The 24,496-nt window shown below is 61.9% G+C and overlaps 1 protein-coding gene and 1 long non-coding RNA gene across 3 annotated transcripts; both read left to right on the top strand.

Moving 5' to 3' along the window:
- Positions 1-1,159: 1,159 nt before the first annotated feature.
- On the top strand, positions 1,160-7,100 carry LOC101674844. 2 transcript variants are annotated; one of them, XR_200281.3, is made up of 5 exons: positions 1,164-1,498; positions 2,340-2,780; positions 3,047-3,297; positions 5,096-5,668; positions 6,663-7,100. It is a non-coding gene; the product is annotated as an uncharacterized LOC101674844 (long non-coding RNA). The 2 variants fall into 2 exon arrangements; XR_006602670.1 differs by having other exon boundaries at positions 1,160-1,498; positions 5,096-7,100.
- A 103-nt stretch (positions 7,101-7,203) lies between these two features.
- Positions 7,204-20,122, top strand: CTSH (cathepsin H). Its single transcript, XM_004763619.3, has 12 exons — positions 7,204-7,339; positions 10,929-10,960; positions 11,612-11,717; positions 12,159-12,229; positions 12,749-12,853; positions 14,870-14,956; positions 15,631-15,686; positions 16,099-16,180; positions 17,206-17,274; positions 18,114-18,220; positions 19,000-19,125; positions 19,743-20,122. The coding sequence occupies exons 1-12, from the start codon at positions 7,249-7,251 to the stop codon at positions 19,816-19,818; spliced, it is 1,008 nt and encodes a 335-aa protein (XP_004763676.1). The 5' UTR covers positions 7,204-7,248; the 3' UTR covers positions 19,819-20,122.
- The last annotated feature ends 4,374 nt before the right edge of the window (positions 20,123-24,496 follow it).

The raw sequence follows: 24,496 nt of genomic DNA, 5'->3' as shown, positions 1-24,496 counted from the left end.
CTCCCCACTGACCTGCGAACTGCACAAGGCTGAACACAGTCATCGCCACCCGCCAGCACCCGGCCCAGTGGAGCAGCTGGAGGAGTGAACTAGACGTGTGCCACTCAGAATGGGGCCCCCAAGCCGGCAGCTTCGGTACTGCCAGGGACTCGGTCACAAACGCAGGATCCCAGGCCCTCCCCCAGGCCTCCCGGCTCAGAATCTGCATTTTAATAACACCCCGGGATGTGTGTGTACCTCCAGCTGATCTATCTCAGGACACCGGACCAGAGAGTAACACCGAAGCCTCGCCAAGCAAATGTCGTTCCTGCCCCAGCTACGACCTCGTCACCCCCGATCCCACACGCGCCCCCCCAGGACCGCACAGCCGGCTGGCATCAGTCACAGTTCCCGCATCGGGAACACGGATCCTGCTCCAAAGAAGACGGACAGCAGCCAACAGGCACGTGAGAACACGTTTGACAACATTAGTCACAAAGAAAATGCAAACATCACAGACCCAACGAGACTGCGCTTCACACCACGGAGACGGTCCAGAAATCCCGGGGGCCCCGCAAGAGAAAGGGGGTCCCGCGCCCTCTGCCAGGCACTGAGAGGGGACGCAGCCTCCCTGGGAAACAGTCCAGCAGACACTCAGGGAGTTAACACGGGGTTCCCGTGGGATCTGGGGGTGCCCCAGCCAGGGGTCTCCCCCCGACGTTCACAGCAGCTGCGTCCATAACCACCAGAAGGCAGAAACAGCCCGAGTGTCCACCAGCAGAGGAATGAGCACACAAGAAGGGGTCCACCCATACTGCGACTGTTACTCAGCCTCAAACAGGAATTAGGGCGCCCTGCGGGCTCAGGTGGCAGAGTGTGGGGCTCTGGGTTTCAGCTCAGGGCAGGATCTCAGGGTGGCGAGGTCGAGGCCCACGTCGGGCTCCCGGCTCAGTGGGGAGCCTGCTTCTCCTTCTCCCTCTGCACCCCATCCCCTGCACCACTTGCGAACGCGCTCGCTCGCTCTCTCTCGGAAGAATCAAATTAAACATAGGGATACATGCTATAATTTGGATGAACTTCAAAAATATGAAACTAAGAAGACACAAAACGTCCCCTGGTATACGATTCCCTTTATGCAAAGTGTCCAGAACAGGCAAATCCCCAGAGACGGGGAGCAGCTCAGTGGCCACGGGGGAGGAACGAGCAGTGGTTCCCTCACCGGGACGAGGACGTTCTGAAGCCAGACGGAGCTGGGGTTGCGCAACGCCGTGAACGGGCCAAGTGCCCCTGAACTACACACCTCAAATGCTTCGTTTCATTTTCTTTGAATTTCGGCTCAAAAAAAATGAGAGTGAGACAGGGCACCTGCCCGGCTCGGTCCAGAGAGCAGCCGGCTCTCGGGGTCACCAGTTCAAGCCCCACGCTGGGCGTGCAGCCTATTAACAAATAGAGAGAGCGAGACCGAACGCCCAAGTCCGTCGGGAAGCCCCCCCCGCTGCGATCGGAACGCTTCAGGCCGGTTAGCGGCGGGCCGCCGAGGGGACACGGAGCCGGGGGTCGTGGGCTCCCTGGGTGGAGGAGGGAAGACACTAGAGAGGGGGTCTAGTCAGAGAGCTTCTCGCGGGAATATCTCCAACGGGGCCTTCCAGGGGAGGGAACTCAAGGGGTCTGGCTTGGGGGGTGGTGTCAGAGGAGGAAGGGTCCGAGTGATGGCTGGAGGGCCCCGGGGACCGGGCAGGTGCTGGGGGGGTGGGTGCCGGGGGTCACCCGGACGCAACAAGCAGGGCCGCCGTCTCGCCCCGCGGGTCCCCTCCCTCGGCAGCCTCGCGTGTGCCCTCGCGCACCTGCAAGCCCGCGCTTCCTGTGCAGTCGTGGCCCACACTCGGGCCCAGTGACTCATGCCAGAAGCAGGCAAGGCCGCCTCTCGCTGCCGGGAAGGGAGGGCAGGAATGTTCTGCTCACCCGGCCGGGGCCCGGCCGACCCGTGGGTCCTCTCCTGGGCCTGCGGCCTCTGCCAGCCCCACCTGCCGCTCCCTCTCCCTCTGTCCACTGAGCCTCAAGCCCAACCACAAACCCATACGCCCATTCTCATTCCTCCTGTGGGGACTGCAAGCCCCCAGGGGGTGAGCCCAGCACCTCCAGCCTCCCTCATCTGGGACCAACGGCCCTTTTAGTGTCACCTTTAATGCCCCAGCCTGTCACCGCCAGACTCAGGATATGATGTCAGGTCTAGCTGCTGTGGCTGCATTTACATTGTGCTTGCTGTATGCCGGGCCCTGAGCTCAGGCTCTAGGACCTGGCATTTTTACCACAGAGGGCAAGATACAGGAAACCTGACTTTCAAAATCTTTAACCACCAGTACAGCATGGGCACTGACCCCTCGGACCAACAGCCTCGGGGACAAGCTGCCCGAAAATCAACCAGCTCTGCAAGATGCTCCCCAGAACAGTAAGGGAGAAAGCAGAACCGTGTGTGGTGCAGACTATTAATTCAGGGGTCCTGGAAAAGAACACTTCGGTACAGGAGGAAGGACAACACAGAAGCACAGAGAGGGAGCTGGGGGTTGTGCCTGACAAGGAGCTCACCTATGGTGTGCAGTGGTGGAGACATTACAAACAGAATAGGGACGTATCACAAGAGGTCTTAAGTGATAGGCAAAGGAGTGTACACAGTGAGAGTATGTGGACAAGAGACTGAAGGAGGCTCTGTAGGAGAAACGGCTGGAGGCAGACACACTCCGGGCTCCAGCTGCTGAGCTCCTGCCTCCCCCAGATGCAAGAGGAAAGCCAACCGAGCAGAGGTAAGCTCTCACTCCACATAAGTGTGGGAGATTGTAGAAAAGTCCAGAAACTGCTGCTCCCTCCCAGGGCAGAACTAGGGTGAACAAAGTGAGACATACCCCTTGGGTGCAAAATGGAAGGGAGTGCCAAAAAAACAGAGTAGTCAAGATAAATTATACTTGAGTGCAATATTTTTAAAAATAAAAAATGAATGCAGAAAATCTATGAAAAATGAAGTATCACTAATAACTAAAACAACGATGAGATCTAACCCTTCCTTCCACAGCGTAACCCACTGCTTCACCCCTGTCCTGGCCTTGATGAGACGCGGCTTCTGGAGTTTTCTGCAAGCCTGCACACTTCTCCTGGCTGTGGCTGCGGCATCTCCGGGGCCTAGCCAAGAGTGCGCGCTGACGTCTCAGCACAGAAACAGTGACTTCTCTTACAGTCAGAGGACATTTCCTGGACCCATAGCACAGGAAATAACCAAGAGGACTAAGCAGAGTGTCTCCTGATGGAGAATGGAAGGCGCAAGAGGTCTGCGCTCCTGGTGAATCTCCTGATGTGGACGAACACTCCTCCTATATCCTTTTCCTTTCGCACTCAGCAGGCCTTTGGGTCACTCACCTGTGGATCTGCCCATCCATCCATCCAACCACCATCCATCTACCATCCACCATCCATCCATCCAACCACCATCCATCCACCATCCACCATCCATCCATCCAACCACCATCCATCCACCATCCACCATCCAACCATCCAACCACCCACCCCTTCCTTACCATCCAGCCATGCATCCTTCCATCCATCCGTCCATCCAAATGTCCATCCATCCATGCATCTTTCCGCCCATCCAGCCAGCCAGCCGTGCATCCGTCCATCTGTCCGTCCATCTGTCCATCCGTCCATCTTCCTTCCTTCCATCCAGGCATCCATGAATCCTTCCATCCAGCCAGCAGTGGCCCCTTCTACGCACTCAGCTGTCATACACGCACCTCTACAGTCACCCACCCAAGCACTCAGCCAACCAGCCCTCTGTCTTTCTACTGCACAAAATCAGCACATGGCTGTGGGGGGAGCTCCAGCACTGCCAGCGCACCTCCTGAACTCCACGCCTCACCTTCTTTATCTGGGAAGTGGGTACATGTACATCCGACAAACGTCACGGGGTTGCCGTGAGCGTGGGACAACAGGACCCGTGTCAGCGGCAGCTGTGGGATCATATTGTTAACACAGTTTCTACTCTTACAAGATGCCAGAGGCGGGGCACAGAGATTTATCTGGGGAGGGCCCCGCATATCTGCTAAGAGGTTGACTTGGACAGGTGATCTGGAAAACCGGTTAAACCTGTAGCTAACAGCTGGGGCTGAGCAGCAGATTCGAGCTAAAGAAAAGGGATAAACAGAGGTGGGGCCCGCAGGCAGCAATCCCAGGAACAGGAGGTAGGAGGCTTGAGGCGGCAGGTGGTCACCCCAGAATGGGGAAGTTGTGGTTTGGTTGGACACCTGGCCCTGCTGGCGCCTGCGGGGAGTGCAGACCTGGACGGTCAGGAAAGCAGGCCTGGGGTTCTCTGTCGCCCACCTGCCCCCGCGGGGCCCAATGCCTACCTCTGAGGAGCAGGACTCTGGATTCAGCTGGCCAGCAGTTCAAACCCCAGCTCCGTCCTTAGTTGTGTGGCCTTAGGCAAGTTGCCTATGTGCCTCAGTCATTTCATCTGTAGAATGGGGACACATAGTGAGCACCGAGAAAAGTCTGCTCACCTCAAGCAGCTGGCACTGGGTCTGCCACGTCCACGAAGGCAGTAATGACTCCTGAGTGCGGAGGGTGCAAGCTGCTCCCCTTCTCCTAGCCTCCCAGGCCCCAGAAGTGCGAACACGTCCCAGCCTCCTTGCCCGTCCCCCGCGGCGTTGGTGTCGCCCTGCTGCGCACCAATTACCTCAACCTTAGGGGCTTAACACGACACGAATACACGACCTCACAGCTCGGACGGTCAGAAGTCCTCGAGGCTTCGGCGGGCTCCTCCACTCCCGCCTCACACAGCCAGGTTCACGGGGTCAGCCACACTGTCCGCTTCGGGGGGGTTGTGGGAATGAGTCGGCTCCCCAGCTGACTCAGGTTGGTGGCAGAGGAGTCGGCAGGTGGGACTGAGGTCCCGGCTTCCCCGCGGGCCGCCGGATGGGGCCGTTCTATTTCCCGAGGGCCGCCCATGTGCCTTGGCCCTTGACCCCTTCGAAGCCAGCGATGGCAGGCAAAGCCCTTCTCGGGATTCAGGCTCCTGGCCCTCCTCTGGCTCATCTCGCTGACTCTCCCGCCTTCCTCTTTGGCTTTGAAGGACCCACGTGACGGAACTGGAGGCCTCCGACCACCCAAGACCACCAGTTAAAGCCAGCTGACTCAAAACCCAATTTCCCTTGCAAAGTCCCTTCCCGGCAGTGCCCGGACTGTGCTGAATTGATAGCCCAGGACAGAACCTTCCGGCTTCCGCCCACCACCCCGGCCCAGCAGGGCTGTGTCTCCAGCGCCAGGCTTCAGCCTCACCTCTGTGGGAGCACAGAGCCCCAGAACTACGGAGAAGCCCTCACACGCGTGGGCACAAGACTGAGCCCAGGTTTCGAGTACGTCACTGTTGTGGTGCGAACCACAGCTTAGGTCCCACAGCAAATCTGCAGTAGGACGAGAGCCGAATGCGAGTCTCCAGCTGACCAAGCCAGTGCCCACCACACCGCAGCTTAGACCCTCTGGAGTGACCCACACAAGAGGGTCATGGGGGACCCAGCACAGGGGCAAGCCTGGGGTCAGAGACTATGCTCTCTCTGCAAAGACAGTCTCTGAGCACGGACTGCTGGTTCTCCAGAGGGGTCAGTGCCCAAGGGCTGCATGGAGAGATCACCCAGAGGCCCTTTAAGTGAGCATTCCTGGGCCCTATCCTCCAGTCAGATCCCAGGAGAGAGCCTGAAGAACCTGCTCCCCAGGGGCCTCAGAGGCAGGGCGGGAAAGAAAACCTCTGTTGGAGGGTGGGGGGAGGGGCGGAGAATGGAGACAGGACAAGTGGCCCCAAGGGCTCCAACCACCTCACCAAAATGCCTCTGGCTGCAGAAAAGCAGAAAGATCACACCTGGCTCAGCCCGTCTGCACACTTACTAGGGAAGTTAAGCTTATTGGAAGATATTGGGGTTCAGAGCCCATGGCCAAGAAAGAATTCTTGAGATGTCTTTGGTACGAAAAGCAGGTTTTGTGAAAGTGCAGGGGCAGGACCTGTGGGCAGAAAGAGCTGCGTGGGGTCTTGAGGAATGGCCTATTATACACTTTCAATTTGGGAGGGGTTAGGGACCATGTATGTCACTAAGGATTTTGGAAGCAAGGTTTCCAGGACCTTCAGGAGGCCAGCTATTGTCAGAAAAGGTCATTTATTACTGTCTAGTGAAAGCCCAGTCATGGGACCCTGCAGATGTGTATCAGGGCCATATGCTTAGGGGATGATTGGTAACATATATCTTGGAGGGTTGAGATAGAGGAAGTTTCGAATAGAATCTCTCTGTTTAAAGTAGACTCACAGGCCCCTGTGGGGTCGTGATAATGTTAAGCTAAGATTGCCTTTTGCCCTTAGCAGAGTGTCTATGTGAGGCCGCCGGCTCCCAGAGGGAGCCCCCTGCTTGTTTCCAGCATCAGTTACCATGGCCTCTGGAGCCTCAGTTTCCTCATCTGCAAAATGGGAGTGGGGGTGAGGGGTCAGCCACCTGCGCTCTGCTGGGTGAGGATGTCGGTGAACATCCCGGCCCTGGGTGTTGATCTGAACTGCCCACCCCCTCCACCCCCCAACCCTTAGCCAGAAGGGTTGGTTCCTCCTTCTCTGCTTCTGTCACACGCAAACTCGTACACGGTCTTCCTCCTTTCTGCAGATTTGCCCAACAGCCCCGAAGCCGATCATAGGACTTTCTCATCAGAAAGACGAAGATGCCTGTTGCGGCTCAGGGGGCTCAGGGGGCGCTTCACCAAAAAACCGGCCGTCTCCTTCCTCTACCTCTAAGTTCATTCCAAGGCACAAGGGACAACAGGAACGTGCTTAAGGAGGACCAGAGATGGGGGCTGGGGGCGTGGGCGGAAGCAGGCAGGGAGAGGGGGGGCTCCGGGGGTTGGAGCGGGAAGGGAGAGGGCGACACCGGGGACGGGGGCCAGGGTGGGCAGGGAGAGCGAGGTCAGGCCGTGACCGCCCCCGCAGCACCCGGGCCCGCCCGCGGCGCGCTTTTCTGGCACCGCAGCAGGAGCAGGCGGCGGAGCGCAGGTGGGGCCCCGCGCGCAGGTGTGTCCGGGAGCCCCGCCCCGCCCCGGAGCCCCGCCCCGCCCCGCCGCGGAGCCCCGCCCCCGGAGTTCCGTCCCCGCCCCCGCAGCCGCGGAGCCCCGCCCCCCGGCGCCCCGGCCCGCCCCCGCCACCGCCTTGGCCTGGCTCCCCGCGCTCGCAGCCAGTCCGCGGGCGGAGCCGCCAGGATGTGGTTCTTGTTGCTGCTGCTGTGGTTGGCCGAGGGGCTCCAGGGACCCCCGGTCAGCTACGCCACCGACGTCTACGCGAGCTCCTTAGGTACGGGGAGGGGGCGCCGCGGGAAAAGAGCCTCGCCGGGCGGCTCGGTCCTTGGAGGACTGCGGGGTGGGGGTCACCCGGCTGCGCGCAGCGGGGCAGGGCCTTTCCGCGGCCCCACGACAGGGGCCTCCGCACGTGGGGACCCGGGAGGGTGAGCCGCCTCACAGGAGGGGTCGGGAGGAGGGGGAGGTGTCCGTCGGCGTCTTGCATGACCCGAGGAAGGGGGGGTTGGGAGCGGGGGAGGTGAAGGGGTCCGGGGTCCCACCGGCCTGCGGCTGCAGGGCCTGGAATGCCAGAGAAGCCCGCAGCCCCCGCGGAGTCCTCGCGCAGCCTGGGGACATAGAGGGCTTTGATGACCCCTGCCAGGGTGAGCAGGGGCTTTCCGGGCTTTGGGGCAGGTCCCTGGGGATCCCCATGGGCGCCGTCAGAGTTTTTCTGTGAAATGGGTTGTCTGGACTGTTGCAGGAGCCACATCTGTTCTGAGGGCGTTTTCCCAAGTGCCCCTGGGTGAGTTCAGACACCAGGAGTCCCCTCGGGCCACGTGCACCCTGGTCCAGCTGTCCCTGCACCCCTTCCCCTGCTGGGCTTTAGGCACCCCCCCCCCAGCCTGGAGGCTCTTCCTGTGGGTCTTCCTCTTTCCCAGCTGCTACCCACCTTTGGCCCCCACCCGCAGGCTCTGAGCTCACAAGACCACCGCCCTACTCACCCTGGGCACCGACAAGGCTTGTCAGAGAACAGCCTGTGGACAGGACGGAGGTCACTGATGTTCAGAATCCCCTCCCCCCTACTCACTGGTACAAGAAAGCTGCCCAGTCTTGCAGACCTGAGGGGCAGGAGGCGGGCAACTCCAGGCCGGCCCCAACCTAAGGGAAGCCCAGTGCCCCGGCTTCACCCCGGGTGTGTCGGCGCCAAAGGCATCCTGACTCCAGAGCAGGGCTCCCGAACCTTCTCTGGCTGGGCCATGGTCAGCATTGTCCACCTTCTGGGCCCGACGGGGTGCATAGCAGCTCCCCACCTGCACACTGAGAGCAGCCACAAAGAGTGCAAACCAGGGAGCGAGGCCGTTTCCGCAAAACCTGTATTTGTGGACCCTGATATTTCAATGCAGGTTGTTCTCCGGTTTTACCAACTGTTCCATGTTTTCCTCCATCTTTGGAAAGTATAAAGAAAACCATTTTTCAGCTTCCTGACGTTTGCCGACCCCGTTCTCCGCGCTGCCGACCCAGCCCCCAGACCAGGCATCCACAAATATCCTCCTTCCAGAAGTTCCTGTGGATTTAGTGGGTCTGTCTGAGGCCGGGGCCCTGGGCCACCAGCAGATCCTTCTGGTCCCCAGGAGCATCTCCGGCTCTTCCTTCCACTGACCTCCTGGGAATGGGAAATAGTCCAGACTTGTCATCTGCTTGTGGCTTTTGAAATATCCCAGAGGTGAAGGCTGGCCGGTTGCCTGAAATCCCGCTGGGTTGAGGTCTGTTCTCCTCTGCAGCCACCGGCCGCGGCAGGGCCCGGTAACCCGGGTTGGGGACCCGAGGATCTCCGGAGGATCATAGTCTGGGTAGGGCCTTTCTTTCCCGGGGTGAACGGATGCAGCTTGGTTCCCGGGATGGATGTGTGACCCGCAAAGGGAAATCAGGGTGTTGAGTGCATGAACTCCAGCCTGGGGAGCAGGGGGAGCCCCTGGGGAAACACAGAGAGACTCCAAGTGACTGTGGACACAGAGAGGGGATTCGTGTCCAGCCCCTTCACAAACATCCTCTGCTAAACCCGCTCTGTGCCTCTCTTTCCTCCTAAATCTGAGCGTGGTTCTGAGCACATCAGAGGTGGCAAGAAAGACAGACAGTGATAGTCTTTGAAACTGTGATCAGTTCTTCAAGGAAACTGAGAATGAGGGAGAGGACCTCCCCGAGGGATCAGCTGATGGGGTTTCAGGGCGTAATGTGCTCGAGGCGTAGGAATTGAGAAACCTTGCTCTAAAAATCACCTCCTGTTCCCGGAAGCAATAAGTAATTAGGGATCTGCTTATTTAGCAGGATTTCTGAGTCCTTTGATCTGCCAAAAAACAAAGACTGAGGCGCCTAGTGGCTCGGTGAAGCATCTGCCCTCGGCTCAGGTCCTGGGACGGGGCTCCCTGCTCAGCGGGGAGCCTGCTTCTCCCGCTGACCCTCCCCTCCCCCTCACTTATGCGCGCACGCTCGTGTGTGCTGTCTCTCTCTCAAATCTTAAAAAAAAAAAAAAAAAAAAGCAAAGACCAGAATTAATGCGACCCATTAAAAAAATAGGAAATATTCATCCATGAATCTGTATGTCTGTGAAGGTTTAGTCATAAAGCATGTTGACCTTATTAAAAGATGCATTGTTTTCTTCTTTTAAAGATTTATTTCTTTATTTTAGAAAGTGAGTATGGGGGGGATAGGGGAGAGCCAGAGGCAAAGGGAGAGAGAAACTCCCAAGCAGACTCCACCCTGAGCACGAGGCTGACCTCAACTCCGTGACCTTGACATCGGGACCTGAGCCGGAAAGGTGTCAGACAGAGCCCCCAGGCCCCAGGGATGTGTTCCCAGTACAAGTTTCCTTTTTATGTTAGACCATTAGTTTTCATAACGTAGAATATATTGAAATACTTTAATCAGCCGGGTTGGTTCACGGTGGGTATTCAGTTCAGGACGAATTCATACAATGTTCAGAGATGCGTGACTCGCAGGAAGTAAGAATAATTTCTGTGTCTACTTTTTGCCTCTGTGTTTGTGTGAAAGGGTAGTAGGGCGGCAGGTGTGAACGCACGCTCCCTAACGTCCCTGTTCCTGACGGTGGGTGTCGGACCAGGGGCCCGGGCTCCCCCAGGCTGGCTTCAAGAGGAGGATGTGGCTGTCTTATTTTAAAGTGACAGTGTTTAGGGGGCATGTGCCAGGCTCAGTCAACGTGCGACGCTTAATCTTAGGATCGTGAGATCAAGCCCCACAGTGGGTGTGGAGCCTACTTTAAAAATTTTTTTGAATTTTTAATTAAAATGACAGTATTCCCGTAAACTGGAGTACATTCTTTGTGGCCATGGAAATTGAGCGTGAAGTTTTAGATAAGTCAGAACTACACAAGGGCAGGTAACCAGGGGCCCATCCACAAGCGGCCGGCCAGCCCGCTGCTGCGACCCGTCTCTCTGCTGGGACAGAGGGCCCCGACACCGGACACCGGGAAGTCTAAGAACTTCTTATCTGTCCCTCGGGGTTTAGGTTTTTAAACTGACTTTGCACTGAAATAGATCGTACAGAAAGCTACCCGGTGGTTGAATACACACGCCAGTGAATTTGAGCTGTCCTGGCGCCGTCGTGGTAGACAGGGCAGCGGTAGACAAAGATGCGGGGCGCTGGGGGCCCCCGGCCTGCTGTCCGTAGTCATCTTCGCTCCCGCCGCCCCCGCGGGACGGCCGGGCCCCCCTGCATTCTACACTAGACGACACCGTTTTCAGTGCCTTCTGCGTCGCCCCGTTTCCTGAGATGCAAATCGGCTCCAAGGTGCCTGCTTGGCGGAAGGTCCCATTTCGTGGCCAGGCGCCCTGGCCTCATTTCGTTCTTCTTTTCTCTCTTTTCCACAGAGAAAGTCCACTTTAAGTCGTGGATGGCGCAGGTCAGTGCTCTGCTTCCTCCTGACGCTTTTCATGCCCCGTTGCGCACGTCGGACCCGACTGGGCCGGATTGGAGATGGGGTGGGGGGCGGGGAGGCTTTTCCCACCACATGGCTCTGGGGCTTTGGGGACCGGGAATTGGCCTGAGCGGGCAGGGTCTGGTTGGGTCGGCGCCCTCCGCACCGTTGTCCCTGGTGATGGAGCCAGCTGGCAGCCTTCCCGGCCTGGGATCCGCGTCCATACTTTGTATTCAGGGACACCGCATGCTGGCGCGGAATTAGCTGGAGGACACGGGTGCTTTCGCGAAAGGGGGTTTCGCCCAAGAGGGGAGCCACGCCCCGACGCGGCCTGCCCTTGGCATATGTCTCTCCACCAGGGGCTGTGGGACCGCCGGGCGACCGCGGGCACCTGCGTGCGTGGTGTCGTGCTGTCGTGGTGTCGGCTGCCCGCGGGTCCCCGGAGGCGGGCGTGGGCTTTGTAACCGCCTGACTTCCGCAGCCGAGACCCGCCACCGTGTCCTACGTCCTGACGCGGCTTGGGCTCCAGAACCGGGCCCAGAAGGAGCACCTCCGTCCCTGCTCTTAGAGAACACCCTGTCTCCCGGTGAGCTGGACCTTGCTTCCGCGACTTACCGCCGCTGTGTTCTGTTTTAGCACCAAAAGAAATACAGCTCAGAGGAGTACCAGCACAGGCTGCAGACCTTTGTCGGCAACTGGAGGAGGATAAGGGCCCACAACGCTGGGAACCACACGTTCAAAAGTACCGTGGGCTTGCCCTTCCTCCGGGCTCCTCGAGGCCGCGTCTCAGAGCTGGAAGGACACCAGCCGTGACTGCGGGCGCGCCAGGGACTTAGGGTGGAGGGGCGGTCGGAGCCCCGGCCCGAGGCCGGCCCGAGCTGACCTCGCCTCTGGCCCCGCTGCTCTCCTCTGAGGCTCAGTGTAGCTGGTAGGGCTCTGGGAGGTGGCGGAGTTCACAGGACACCCCGGACCAGCCCCGCCGTGTGTCCTTCTGAAGCCCAGAGAGCGCTGGCCTTGGCGCACTCGTTAAATTCCGCGTAAGACTGTGAGGGGCCGGGGCCGCAGCCAGGAGTAGGACACAGGTCAGCCTGGGGGTTCTGGGTTTTCCCTGTTTCTTCAGGGCGGACTCACTGAGCGCCTCTTTTCCTCTTTTGGTTTTTTTGTTTTTCCTTCTCTTTTTCAGTGGGGCTGAACCAGTTTTCGGACCTGAGCTTTGCGGAAATAAAAAGCAAGTACCTTTGGTCGGAGCCTCAGGTAGGTATCATTTCCTGTGAGCAAATCTGGCTCTTTCCACCCGGACCTTTGGGACAAGTGCAGAGTCCGCCCGGCTTCAGGGGGGCCCGGGTTCTTGGGGGGCCAGAGTCCTCAGTCCATGCCCCTGGCCTCAGCCACGGGTGCCCCGAACTTAGGGTGGCCAAGAAAATACAGATGCACAATTAAAACAATTTCCAAAACAGAAGTGGATTTCAGGTGAACGACAGGTAGCCTTTTCGGGTAGATCCACCGTAAATACCGTGCGGGGAGTAGTCCTGCAGTCACCCGCTGTTTGTGTGACGTTAAAATCGAGCGGGTGAATGTGTTCTGACTTGTCAAGTCTGGCCCCCGGCCCTCAGCCCCGAGCGGGGCTCCCAGAGCTTCTGACCCGGCAGGTGGGGGCTCAGTGGTTCTTAGAGCCACGGGCTCTCCGAAGCTCTCATGATGGCTCTGTTGTAGTTGCACACTTTTCTGTCAAAACAGTTTTCGTTCCCCTGAAATTGTATTCGGTCCTTCCAGAACTGCTCTGCCACCAGAGGTAACTACCTTCGGGGGAGGGGTCCCTACCCGTCCTCCGTGGACTGGAGAAAGAAAGGAAAGTTCGTGTCGCCAGTGAAAAACCAGGTAAGGGCGGCCACCCTAGTCCTTCCCCGTAAAATAGCGGCGGGAGGCGAGGCCCGGAAGACCCCCGACTGCCTTCCCTCCGGCTGCCGCTGCCTCGGCAAGGTGGGAGGTTTCCCCCCCATGCTCTGGGGGAAGAGACCCCCATATTGGACTACAGCTCACCCGCACCCCCGTGCTCGCCGTTCCCACTGGCCCCCGGTCTCAGGGTCACCCGAAACGTCTTCCTCCCTGTGCCCGTCAGAGATGGGGCCCCAGGCCCCTCCCGGTGGCTTCCCCCCGGAGGGTGGCCGGTGTTCAGTGAGCAGAGACGCCCGCCGTTGAGATGCGCTATGGCCGCCGGGAACAGCGTGTGTCCCGTGTTCGGCACCCACAAACTGCAGACCAGGCGGCTGGCTCTGCTCTCGGTCTGAGCGCCCCCAGCTGCCCCCTGCCCACTGAGTCCCTCCCCTAGAAGGCAGAGGGCAGCGGCCTTCTCCAGAACACCTCCATGCTCTCACCCCCAGAAAATGCGAGGTGAGGGTTAACCCTCCTTCCCACTGAGAGTCTCCCCGAGAAGCGTGTTCTCCTTGACCTTGACCTTCAAGCCGGGGCACAGTGTCCTGTCCACCCAGGCTCGGGGTTTCCCGGAGCCCGCGAGAGAGCTGGACGCTTACACCAGCGCCGGAGCCACCGTGAATGTCCCCTGCCAACGTCGGGGCGGGACAGAGCCACCCTCTCCCCCTGTTCCCCAGCCATAGTTTTTAGACCATTTAAGAATCTCAGGACAGTTTTTGGGGGGGGGTTGTTTAAGATATTATTTATTTGGGAGAGAGGGAGAATCCCAAGCAGACTCCTGCTGAGTGGGGAGCCTGACCGGGGCTCGATCTCACGACCCTGAGATCATGACGTGAGCTGAAGTCAGGAGTCAGCCATTTAACCGACCAAGTTCCCCAGCGCCCCAGGGATCCTGCGACACTTTAAAGCAGTGGGTTTTCAGTGAGGATGCCTGAACCTGCTCACTGCTGGGCAGGGAGGCGGGGATGTCCGTCAGGAATGTTCCCAGGGGCCACCCAGGGGCAGGGGCTGCACAGAGGCCCGTGGGGCATCTCGCCGTGGCCACCGTCAGGGGCACACAGAGCAGCAGGACCCTCTGTCAGCCTGGCGGGCCCTCGGGGACTTCTCATGTCACGGAGCAAAGGAGGGTGAGGCATGGCCCAGCGTCCAGCAGACAGGACACAGGGGACTCCAGCGGGGACTCTGCTCCCGGTCCAGTGCCAGGCACTCGGCCTGCTCTGCCTCCTTCGGCCGGGCCAGGCCCACGGCTTGACCTCTCGAGACCGTGGCACAGGGCTGTCCCCGTACTGACGAAGAGACCAGGAGGAGGCCAGTAGGCTGAGAACACGGACCTCCTGAGGGCAGGGAAGGGTGGTGGTGACGGGGATTCGGGAGGCAGAACGAGCGGGAGAAGGGACAGATGAGTGGGCGGGACCGCATCTGGGGCTCGAATGGCCCTGGGAGGCAGGCACGCGGCCCCGCCCTCCAGATGCTGTTGCAGAGGGTGGAGGCCGGAGGGGACCCCCTGGCTTGCACAGCTGGCACGTGGCAGAGCAGTGACCGGAACCGGGCAGGTGGGCTCCAGAGCCTGGCCCTGGACGGCGGCGGGAGGAGGGCGGGCCCGGCGGAGGCAGGTGTCGGGCTCGAGGAGGTGCGGGTGGAGTGAGGTTGGTATAGGGGCGGTGGCAGAGACGGCTCTGGAAACGGGACTCGATGAGTGAGTCCTTCCGAGAAACCTTGGGGAGAAGAGGAGCCGACGTCACGTTCAAACACAGAGGGAAAGCGGGCAGCCCCCGGGATGGGCGCTGGGCTTGGTCCGCGGGGGGCCGGGACGGGGTGGGCGCTGGTGAAGCAGGTCACCTCCGCCATAACACGGAGGGCCCTGGCCGCACAGGCCCACGTGTGGACGGGAGCCTGGGGCTCTCCCGGGCCTGCGCCCAGGTGTCCCCGCGACCAACCCAACCCTGACCCTGGCCTCTCTAGGGCGGCTGCGGCAGCTGCTGGACCTTCTCCACCACGGGGGCCCTGGAGTCCGCCATCGCCATCCAGACTGGGAAGCTGCTGTCTCTGGTAAGCAGTCTGGCACCGGGGTCACCTGCTGCGGTGGCTGCTCTGGCCCCCGCCTGACAGGGCCAGGTGGGCCCTCGGGCTCCTTCAGGACTTCAGGCAGGGAGGCTGTTTCGGCAGAATCAGGCACCCCTGCCTCGTGGCTGTGAAACCGAACGCACGCTTTCCTGCAAAGAGACAAGGCCGTTGAGGGGGCAGCCCAGGGCTCACTCCCGGGGGGTCCAGCCGGTCTGCGTTGGGCCCCTGGGGCCTTGACAGAGCAGAGCCCGGCAGTCAGGCCTCTAGGAGCTGTGCCCTGCCCCCGCTGCCCTGAGAGAGGGGCCGGGGCCTGTGTGTCCAGCTGCTGACCCCAGAGCAAGGGAAGGTGGTGGGCGAGGGCCGCTGGGGGGGGGGAGCAGGAGACCTTGCTCCGCCTGTCTGCTGCCGCCCCCGCCGGCCTCCCCGGGCACGAGAGCCCCCACCTGTGCCCCGTGACTGGCAGCACTTGACACAGAGTCCGGCCGCGCCCTCACCCACCACCAAGCCCCTCCCGCCACACGACGGCCGCGGCGGCGTCCTCGGGGCCCTGACCTCTGGGCGTCTTGACGCGGTGCTGTCAGGGCCGGGTACGTGCCGGCAGGGACGGCTCAGCGCCCGGTGCCCGAGCCCCCGTTCACGGCCTCCGTGCGCCCCTGCAGGCCGAGCAGCAGCTGGTGGACTGTGCCCAGGACTTCAACAATCATGGCTGCCAAGGGTACGTCCCTGAGAGGGGGGTGGCCGGAGCCCCTCTCCTGCCCACAGATCGCCCCCGTCCTGTCTAGCCACAGACCTGCCCCACCGCTGCCCCGTCCTGCTGCCCTAGAGCGGTCCCCTCACATGCCTGGGGTCTGCTGAGTGGCCCTGGGCAAGTCGTTCAGCCTTTTTGAGCCCCAAGAAATGACGGCATCGGCCCCGCAGGGTGGACGTGAGGGTCGGCAGGCAGGTCTGTGGAGGGCCTGCTGGGCGGGGCCCAGTGGTGGAGAATCCCCGTTGCTGGGCGGGTCCGTGCGGCCATCCGGAAACTCCAGTGTCTCTCCCGGGTCTGTGGGGTGCGGCCCCGGTCAAGACCTCCAGCCCCTGCAGCCGCCACGACCCGGGCCAGCACAGGGGGCGTGTCTGTGTTGCAGGGGCCTCCCCAGCCAGGCCTTCGAGTACATCCGCTACAACAAGGGCATCATGGGGGAAGACAGCTACCCCTACGAGGGCCAGGTAATCCGGGACAGCTGCGGCTTCACGGCCGCCGCCTGCGGGGCTGCCCGGCACCTTCCTCCTCGTCCCCGGGAGCGGCAGCGCGGCCCCTCCCACCAGGACCGTCCCCTAGTTCGCTCTTCGTCTCCTCGGCTCGCCGGAGCCCACCCCCACACCAGCCCCGCGGCCTCCCGTCCGCCTGTGGCTCCCGTTCTCTGGGTGCCCTCCTGCCGGTGCACCGAGCGACCAGCGTCCACCGCCCTCCCCATCCGTCAGCACTGCCCGTGCGGTCACTCTCATGCTGACCGCGCCTTCCAGCACCTGCACCCTCTCTGTCCCAGGCCTGTCCACGGCCCTGTCTCTCCCCCGCAAATCCACGGTTCCACCAGCATTTCCCCTTGCTAATGAGCCCCACCGGCCCCCACAGAACCTGCTGGCCACAGTCTGGGGTGGTCCAGACCCTCCCTTGAGTTCTGCCCGTCAGCCCTCAGAGACCCACACCTGCTCCTTCGGTCCGTCCGTGACCCTGTCTCCTTCATCCCGCTCTCCCGGGGCCGCCACTTGGCCTCGCGGACCTCGCTCTGACCACTCACCTGCCTTGTGCGGCCCCCATAAATCCTGGGCTCCTGCGCAGCTGCTGGCTCACTCCCAGACACCAGGCCGTGCCTCTTGCCATCCCCACCGTCTCTCCTGTCTCGGGGGTACATCCTCTTGCCCCCGCGTACCTGCTCTGCACCTGCCTGGTATCTGCGCACGTCCGCGCCCCGAGACTAGTGCTCCCTTCGCCCACCGGGCAGGCTCCCGCCCACCTGCAGTTCTCACCGGTCCCCCAGGCTCCGCGAGCCCCCCTCCACGGGAGCCAGAGCCAGGCCAGGTCACCCCTGTGAGCGCCTTGAGAACAAGAATGACTCTGACCCCTTCTGAGTGACCCCATCACCTGGCCCCACACTCAGTGCTTCGGCTCCGCCGACATTACCCAAAGGCACGGGGTAGGCCCGAGGTCTCAGCCCGGGGCCAAGCCTCCCTGACTTGTGCCCCCTGGACAGGACGGTAACTGCAAGTTCCAGCCCAGCAAGGCCATCGCTTTCGTGAAGGACGTGGCCAACATCACCATCGTGAGTAACGCGCCTTCCGTGACGGGTCATGTGCTCCTGCGAGGAGCCCGGCGTCCACTGCTGTCGGAGGGCCAGTGGGCGCGGCAGGGCAGCCTGTCCCGGCGGCAGCTCGCCGGGACTGGAAGATCTTGGACGATCATGGGGTCCCGAGGCAGCAGGCGGGAGGGACAGAGTGCAGGGCGAGCACCGGGCAGTCGGGCTCAGACCTGGGTCTGGGCAGGCTCCGGTCGGGTCCGTGTTCTCCCTTGTGAAACGCAAGCAGCAGAGCCGCCCCGCGGGGGAGGGTGTGAACACGTGTGTGATGTCGGCGTGTGTGGAAGGGACTGAATGCAAACTCATCGCATGTGAATGCGGGGTTACGCTGCAGTAACAAACAGCCCCGAGTGTGGCGTTCAGGCTCCCGCGTGCCGGGGCCGTCAGCAAGTGTGGCTGCGCTCCACGAGACTGGCTTCCGTCTAGGATGCCACCAGGGGGACAGATTGGTTGATTTTGCTGGCTCTGTGGGGGCAGGGGTGTTGGGGGCAGGGCAGGGGGGACCACAGGGGGCTCTGTGGGAGCAGGGGTGTCCCTGGGAAGAGAGGGCCTGCAGACCGGCACAGCAGGGGAGGTCACGGGGGGCCAGGTTTCGGAGGAGGGACCCGTAGCCACATAAGGAACCCGGAGGAGCCTGTCCACTCCACACTGCCCCGCACCCGCTCTGAGGAGGGGGCGGCTGCCTGGTGGACACAGCCCTCTCTCCCTTCCTTCTGGGCGCCCATCCCTGCCTCAGGGCAAAGGGCCATCCTTGGGGGCGGGGGCAGCAGTGGCAGGGGCAGCGGTGACGGGGCTGTGTGTCGCAGAATGACGAGGAGGCCATGGTGGAAGCCGTGGCCCTGTACAACCCCGTGAGCTTCGCCTTCGAGGTTACCAGCGACTTCATGATGTACAAGAAAGGCATCTACTCCAGGTGAGTCGGGGTCCCTATAGCGACCCTGGGCTGGGCAGGGCTGGCCCCCCACACCCCTCGTGTTGACCCCACGGCCGCCTGGCCAGGCGAGGAGGGCGGGAGGACCCGGCCTGCAGGGCCGCGGCCACCTCGGTTGTGAGTAGCAGGTGGGTGGGCAGGACGGAGGAGCCGCTCCCGTGGTCCGGGCTGGGGGCTTCCCCACCGCGGCTCTGGCATGGGCATGCCTCCCCCTCGCCCCCCGGGCACTCGCCTGTCCCGCATCACGAGTGCGGCCCCCAAGTCCCAGGCCTGTCCCACGGAGGGTCCTCCCCGTCCCGTGCTGCCCGAGACCCGCCACCCGGAGGTGTGCGCTCACCCGCGTGTCCTTGTGCTGCCCCCGCCAGTGCGTGCTCCGTGCCAGGCTCTCCGGCTGTGCCGGCCTCTGCCGCCCCTGTGTCCCCCGCGCCCCCGGGTCCAGGGTCAGCTGGGGGGGGGCCTGGCGATCGGGGTCTTCTTTCTCCGAGCCCATTTCCCAGGGAAACAGCCCCCACCCCCAATGGGTCACCACCGCCACACTGAGGGGCCCTCCCAGAGACCCCCATTCCTGCTGGGCAGACCCCCTCCTGGGGGCACCTCAGCCCTCGGTTGCGGCCCCACATGGGTGGCCTCCGCAGGCCACTCCCCACCAGACGCAGCTTCGTCCTCAGAGCCTGGCGGGGGGGGTGACCGGGGGAGGGGCCGAGCCCTCGGGGTGCAGCCTCCGTCCCGTGTCTCCCACCCCCTCTACTCCCTGTTCCCAGCACTTCCTGTCATAAAACTCCGGATAAAGTAAACCACGCGGTCCTGGCTGTCGGGTACGGAGAGCAAAACGGGATACCCTACTGGATCGTGAAGAACTCTTGGGGTCCCCAGTGGGGGATGAACGGGTAAGCAGCTTCTGGGCCCCGCGCTCGGTGGGGGGGGTTATCATCGCTCAGGTCTGGGGGCCTGGGGGTCCTCTCCCGCTTACACACATGGCGTCTGAGCCGGGGTTCAGCCGGGCCCCCCATGGAGCCCTGGGGGAGGGGCCCGAGGCTGAACCCCCACACCCCTGAGACACCCCCGTGCCAGCCTCTCCTGTCCTGGGCCCCACATCCCAACGATACCGTGTCGGGAACGGGGTCTGTTGTCCCAGAAGGGTCAGTGGGCGGCTCAGCCCGAAGCCAGCCCTGCGGGACGGGGCGGGCAGCTGGGAGGGCAGGGCAGCCGAGATCAAGCCACGTGCTTCTCATGGACCCCGGGGCCAGGGGCTGGAACGGGGGACCCTGGTGCACACCCTCGAGGGGCTCCACCGCATGGGGCTGAGAGGGAGCCCCGGTAAATTGTGGGGACCGTGGGAGTGCACACAGTGTGGCAGCCAGAGCGGGGGAGGGAAAGCTGTTCCGAGTCAGGCCATCAGTTTCCTGGCCCTCAGCCCTGGAGTCAGGTCGGGGGGCAGCAGAGCCCGGCAGAGAGGACAGTGGGGACGGAGCCCGGCCAGGCCCCAGCTCGCTCTGCCCGCCAGGTACTTCCTCATCGAGCGCGGAAAGAACATGTGCGGCCTGGCGGCCTGCGCCTCCTACCCCGTCCCCCTGGTGTGAGCGGCCGCCGGCTGGCGCGGGCGGAGCGGGGCCCACGGTGGAAGTCCTGCCCTGAAGGAAGGGGGACCCTCGCCCCCCTCGGGCCGGGGGCCGTGAGGAAATGAGGAAGAGGAGTCGTCCCCTCCCCCCAGCAACAAGCCTCCCCGTGGTGGCCGCCAGCTGTGCCTTAAACGTGCCTTTAACTCATCGAACCCACATGGCCGAGAATATTCCTGATTTCCCACAGGGGCCGCTTCTCCTGAGTGGAGAGCGCCCACGGCCATCGTTTCTGTGATCTTTATCCAATAAACACGTGGTAAACTCCTCCCCGGGCCAGGCCTGTGTGTGTGCTGGGCCTCTCAGGACTCGGGCCGGCCGGCCTGCAGGCCCCCGTCCCCTGGGAGGGCGGCGTCCAGGGGCTGCCTGGCGGGAAGGAGGGTGTGGGGGCAGGGGTCACTGTCTGCCAGAGACGCCCGGGAGGAGGAGCAGGCGGGCGCCGACAGCTTGGCGGGTTGCGCCCCGGGGGGTGGGGGGGAGACGTGCCAGGCTCGACAGTCAGGATCCAGACCCAGACGTCAGCCTGGAAGCTTGGACTTGCCCGTGTGGCCTCCATCCCCACACACGGGCCCTCCGCCCAGGACTGCCCACCCCGTCCTCACCAACCCTCCCCTGAACGTGCCCGATGCCCCCCCCCCCGCTCCCGCCACCCCTTCCCTCCTGGGAGCTCTGGGCGTCCATGCTGAAGGCGGCCCCGTGGCATCTGGGCTCCAGGAGCGGGGTCCACGGGCCAAACTGGGGCTCTGCTTTGTCCTAAACTTCACAGTTCCCTTCAGGGGAAGGCTCTCGTGTCACTCGGGCCTCCTGGACAACTAAAGGCTTAGCAACATTTGGAAAAGAAAAAAAAAAGTTTTTGTGGGGACATCTGGGTGGCTCAGTTGGTTAAGCGGCTGCCTTCAGTTCAGGTCATGATCCCAGCGTCCTGGGATCGAGTCCCACAGAGGGCCCCTTGCTTGGCGCGGAGCCTGCTTCTCCCTCTCCCTCTGCCTCTGCCTGCCACTCTGTCTGCTTGTGCTCACTCTTGCTTCTCTCTCTATGACAAATAAATAAATAAAATCTTTTTAAAAAAAAAGTTTTTGTGATAAGGTTCACTTAGAAAATAACTGCATGGTTTTAATCTGTTGGAAAATTCCAGTCACATTCGACACGGCAACACAAAGAGTTGTGAAACACAGGCATGTTCCTTGACACGTAGACGCCTAGACCCTCGGTCAGCGGCACTGAAGGCTGATGCGTGACCCACAGGCCCGGGACCCGTGCGGTTGCTTGACACCAACCTGCAAGGTCCAGCTGCGGCAGCATGGGGGTAAACCCGCCCGGCGTCTGCGGACGGTGTGACTCCATGGCTTAGAGACCCCCAGGAGTGTCTGATGAAGTCCAGAAGGCGCTGGTGACCAGACACAGAAAACACAGGAAGTCAACAAAACCCAGAAAAAAACACGTCCCGTGATGGCAACAAAGCCAGTGGCCAGGAGTCCCCACCAGAAAACCGATGCAAGTGTGCGTACGAGGGAACGACGGGACTGTTTGGAGCGAAGGCAGAGCTTGAATCCGGCGAGCGGACGCCACCTTCGCGCGGGGGAGGCCCATACAGAGCTGCCGGGTCTCGTCGGGGCTTTTCCAAACAAATGTCAGTGCAATAGTTTGATACTTTTCTATTTGTCTGAGAGAGCAAGGCCAAGATGGTTAAGAAAACTCGATGAACGAGCGACGGGACGGGTGTCTGCCCTGCACGGTGCCCCCAGCTAGGAACCAGCAGCTCCGTGTCCCCGAGCCACAGAATGAGAACTCGGGGTGCGCAGGTGGCGAACTGGGCTTCAGTACTCAGTGAAGGGGGCTGGGAAGCTGGGCGGCTATCGGAGCAGTGACCGGACCTAAATCATCATCCACTCTTTTCTAATATTAACTTTTAGGGGCACCTGGGGGGCTCCGTGGGTTAAAGCCTCTGCCTTCGGCTCAGGTCATGATCTCAGGGTCCTGGGATAGAGCCCAGCATCGGGCTCTCTGCTCAGCGGGGAGCCTGCTTCCTCCTCTCTCTCTGCCTGCCTCTCTGCCTACTTGTGATCTCTGTCGGTCAAATGAATAGATAAAATCTTTTTAAAAATTAAAAAAAAAAAAAAGGTAAGAACAGTCTCACCGTGTGACCCAGCAATCCCGCTCTGACAACGGAGAGCACGTCCACCTAGAATGTGTAGACGCGTCCTCAGAGCGGCTCTGCTCGTAGCTGCCGAGACGTGGAAACAAGCACGTGCCCGTCTCCTGAAGCAGATGCACCACTGAGGTCTGTGCGTGCGATGGCTGTGATTCAGAGCAATGACCGCTGACACCGACTGCCGCAGGGTGAATTCTGGAAACACTGCCCTCGGCCAAAGGACCCATGCATGAAAGACCACGTACTGTCTACTTCCATCTGTGTGAAATGTTCTAAACAGGCAAAGCCGCAGAAACGGAAGACTGATAGCTGCCGGGGGCGGGGGTAGGCAGGGTCGGGGAGGGACTGCTTCTGGGTCTGGGCTCTCTTTGGGGGGTCTGAGAATGTTCTGGAATCAGACCGTGGTGACGGTCTGTGCCTCTGCTGAAGTTCATGTGCACTGTGTGCGGGAGAAGGGGGTTCACGGTAGGTGAACGGTATCGAAAACCACAGTCCGGGAGGAGTGTTAGAGGGTTTGCCCAGGACACCCCCGAGACAGACGGGCGCCGGCTCTGCCGCCAGGACCCCGGGGGCTCTGCGGATGGGAAGACATTCAAGCCGAGGGAGGAGGGATGAGGGGGTCTCCACGGAGGACAGAGAGGACACTCCCCTCCACGGGAGGAGTGTGTGGAAAGCCCAGGGCAGGGGCTCCCATGACACGACCCCCGCTGACTTCCGGTGGGCAGGGTGGCCCAGTCTGCAGAGGGGAACCCGAGGCTGTGGCCCAGGGCACCAGCTATGGTCCCGGGAGAGGAAGCGGCGTGAGTGCGTCCGCCCAGCGTCCGTGGGAAGCGCCGCGCTCGTCACCAGAGGAACTTCCCCTTCAGAACAAGTGGGTGCCACCTGCAAAGCAACCTCGAGCACGTGGACGCCGGCTTCCGGGGCTGAGGGCAGGGGTGGTGCAGGGAGAGTGGAGGGGCACAGGGGGCGGGGGCAGGCATCTGCCTCCTCCAAGTCCCCTGCCTCCGGACAGCGGTGTCCACGCACAGAAGCCGCCCTTCTGGGGGCCGAGATGAAGCCCCTGGGCGGCCCCAGTCCTGAAAGTGTGGAGCCCCTCCCCCTTCCCCTCCCCAGATGTGTGTGTGTGTGTGTGTGTGTGAGAGAGAGAGAGAGAGAGAGAGAGAGAGACACGGACGGACATGCGTACACAAATCAAAGCAGCTTCCTTCTGGGTTGTCGGTTCTCACTTGGAGGCACTGAGGGGCCCTACCTCGAGGGGGCCCTGCCTGCTTTCCGTGTCAGCTGACCGATTGTCCCAGTCGGCCCGCACCGTGACGTTCCCGAGACTGGCGATTTTCAGCCAAAGTGACGACATTCCCAGAAAGACAGGCAGGTCCGGCTTGCTGGGTGGGTGGCCGGTGGCCGCCGGGGTGAGTCCCCACGCTTGCTAAGTGTCCTGACGCACTCACCACGTTCACGCGCCCGTGAGGCCACCAGCCTGACTCCTGGTGGCCCCTGCATGCGTGGTCTGGGCCTGGGGAAGGTGCAGGGGGAGGCCCAGAGATGGAGCTCACACCCCCACCTGTAGCCGGGAGCGGCCTGCGTTGGGGCTGGTGCACGGGGCCTGCTCGGATGGGCTGTCCCCTGAACACAGGACGGCAGGCCGCGGCGTGGGTCTTGGGGTAGGCGGGCTCCGACCCCAGCTCAGCTGTGTCCTTGACCACCTCGGGCAGACAGAAGCAGAGGTGGACCCATACACGCTCTGCCACACGTGTGACCCACAAGCCACCGCCCGGGGGGTCGCCGTCGCCCGCACCTCGCAGGTAGAGCACGACCCGACACCAACAATGTGATGGCACCGGGGGACGGCCACCATGGGGGACAGGGAGGGAGAGGGTCCGCCGCTGTCGGGAATCCCGGGGCCCCCTAACCCGGGGCCAGGCGCAGTGGGAAAGGCGGGGGGAGGACCAGGACTCCCTCCCCTGTCGCCCTTGTCCGAGGGCCCCAGACCAGCCAGCGCGTGGCCCGGGACGAGGCCGATGCGGGCCCTCCCTTCCAGAACGCAGCGGCTTCCCTCAGCCCTGCGCCCTGACGCACTCAGCTGCCAGGGTCACTGCCGGACCCCGTGAGCAGGCCTCTGTCAGGACCCGTCTTTAGATGGGGAAACTGAGGAACAGGCTGGTTCAGCAACGTCCCCCGTCACAAATCAGTAGGTGAGGAGCCCAGCCATGCCGCTCCCGGCCCTGGGGTTCTACTGCCTTTCCAGGGTCTACGGTCCTTCGCAAGAATTCCTCAAACCTCCCACAGTCCGGCCGCGTCCCTGGGATGTGCCCGGCCTCCTCCTGTGACTCCAAAACCCTGGCTGCTCCAGGGCTGTTTCTGGAGGGTGATATTGAAGAAATCATTGTTTTCTCCCCATGGTCCTTGGTAGGTGACTCAAGGATTTCCAAGGAAGTAGTCTAATGCTGGCTCCGTCGAGTGTGCAAACACACAAGATTCTGGGAACCCTGC

The sequence above is a fragment of the Mustela putorius genome, unplaced genomic scaffold (assembly GCF_011764305.1).
Source record: "Mustela putorius furo isolate JIRA1106 unplaced genomic scaffold, ASM1176430v1.1 tig00003875_pilon_pilon_pilon, whole genome shotgun sequence".
In the NCBI taxonomy this organism is placed as follows: Eukaryota; Metazoa; Chordata; class Mammalia; order Carnivora; family Mustelidae; genus Mustela; species Mustela putorius.
Note: the sequence above shows the minus strand (reverse complement) of the source record. Positions and strands in the feature narration are given on the sequence as shown.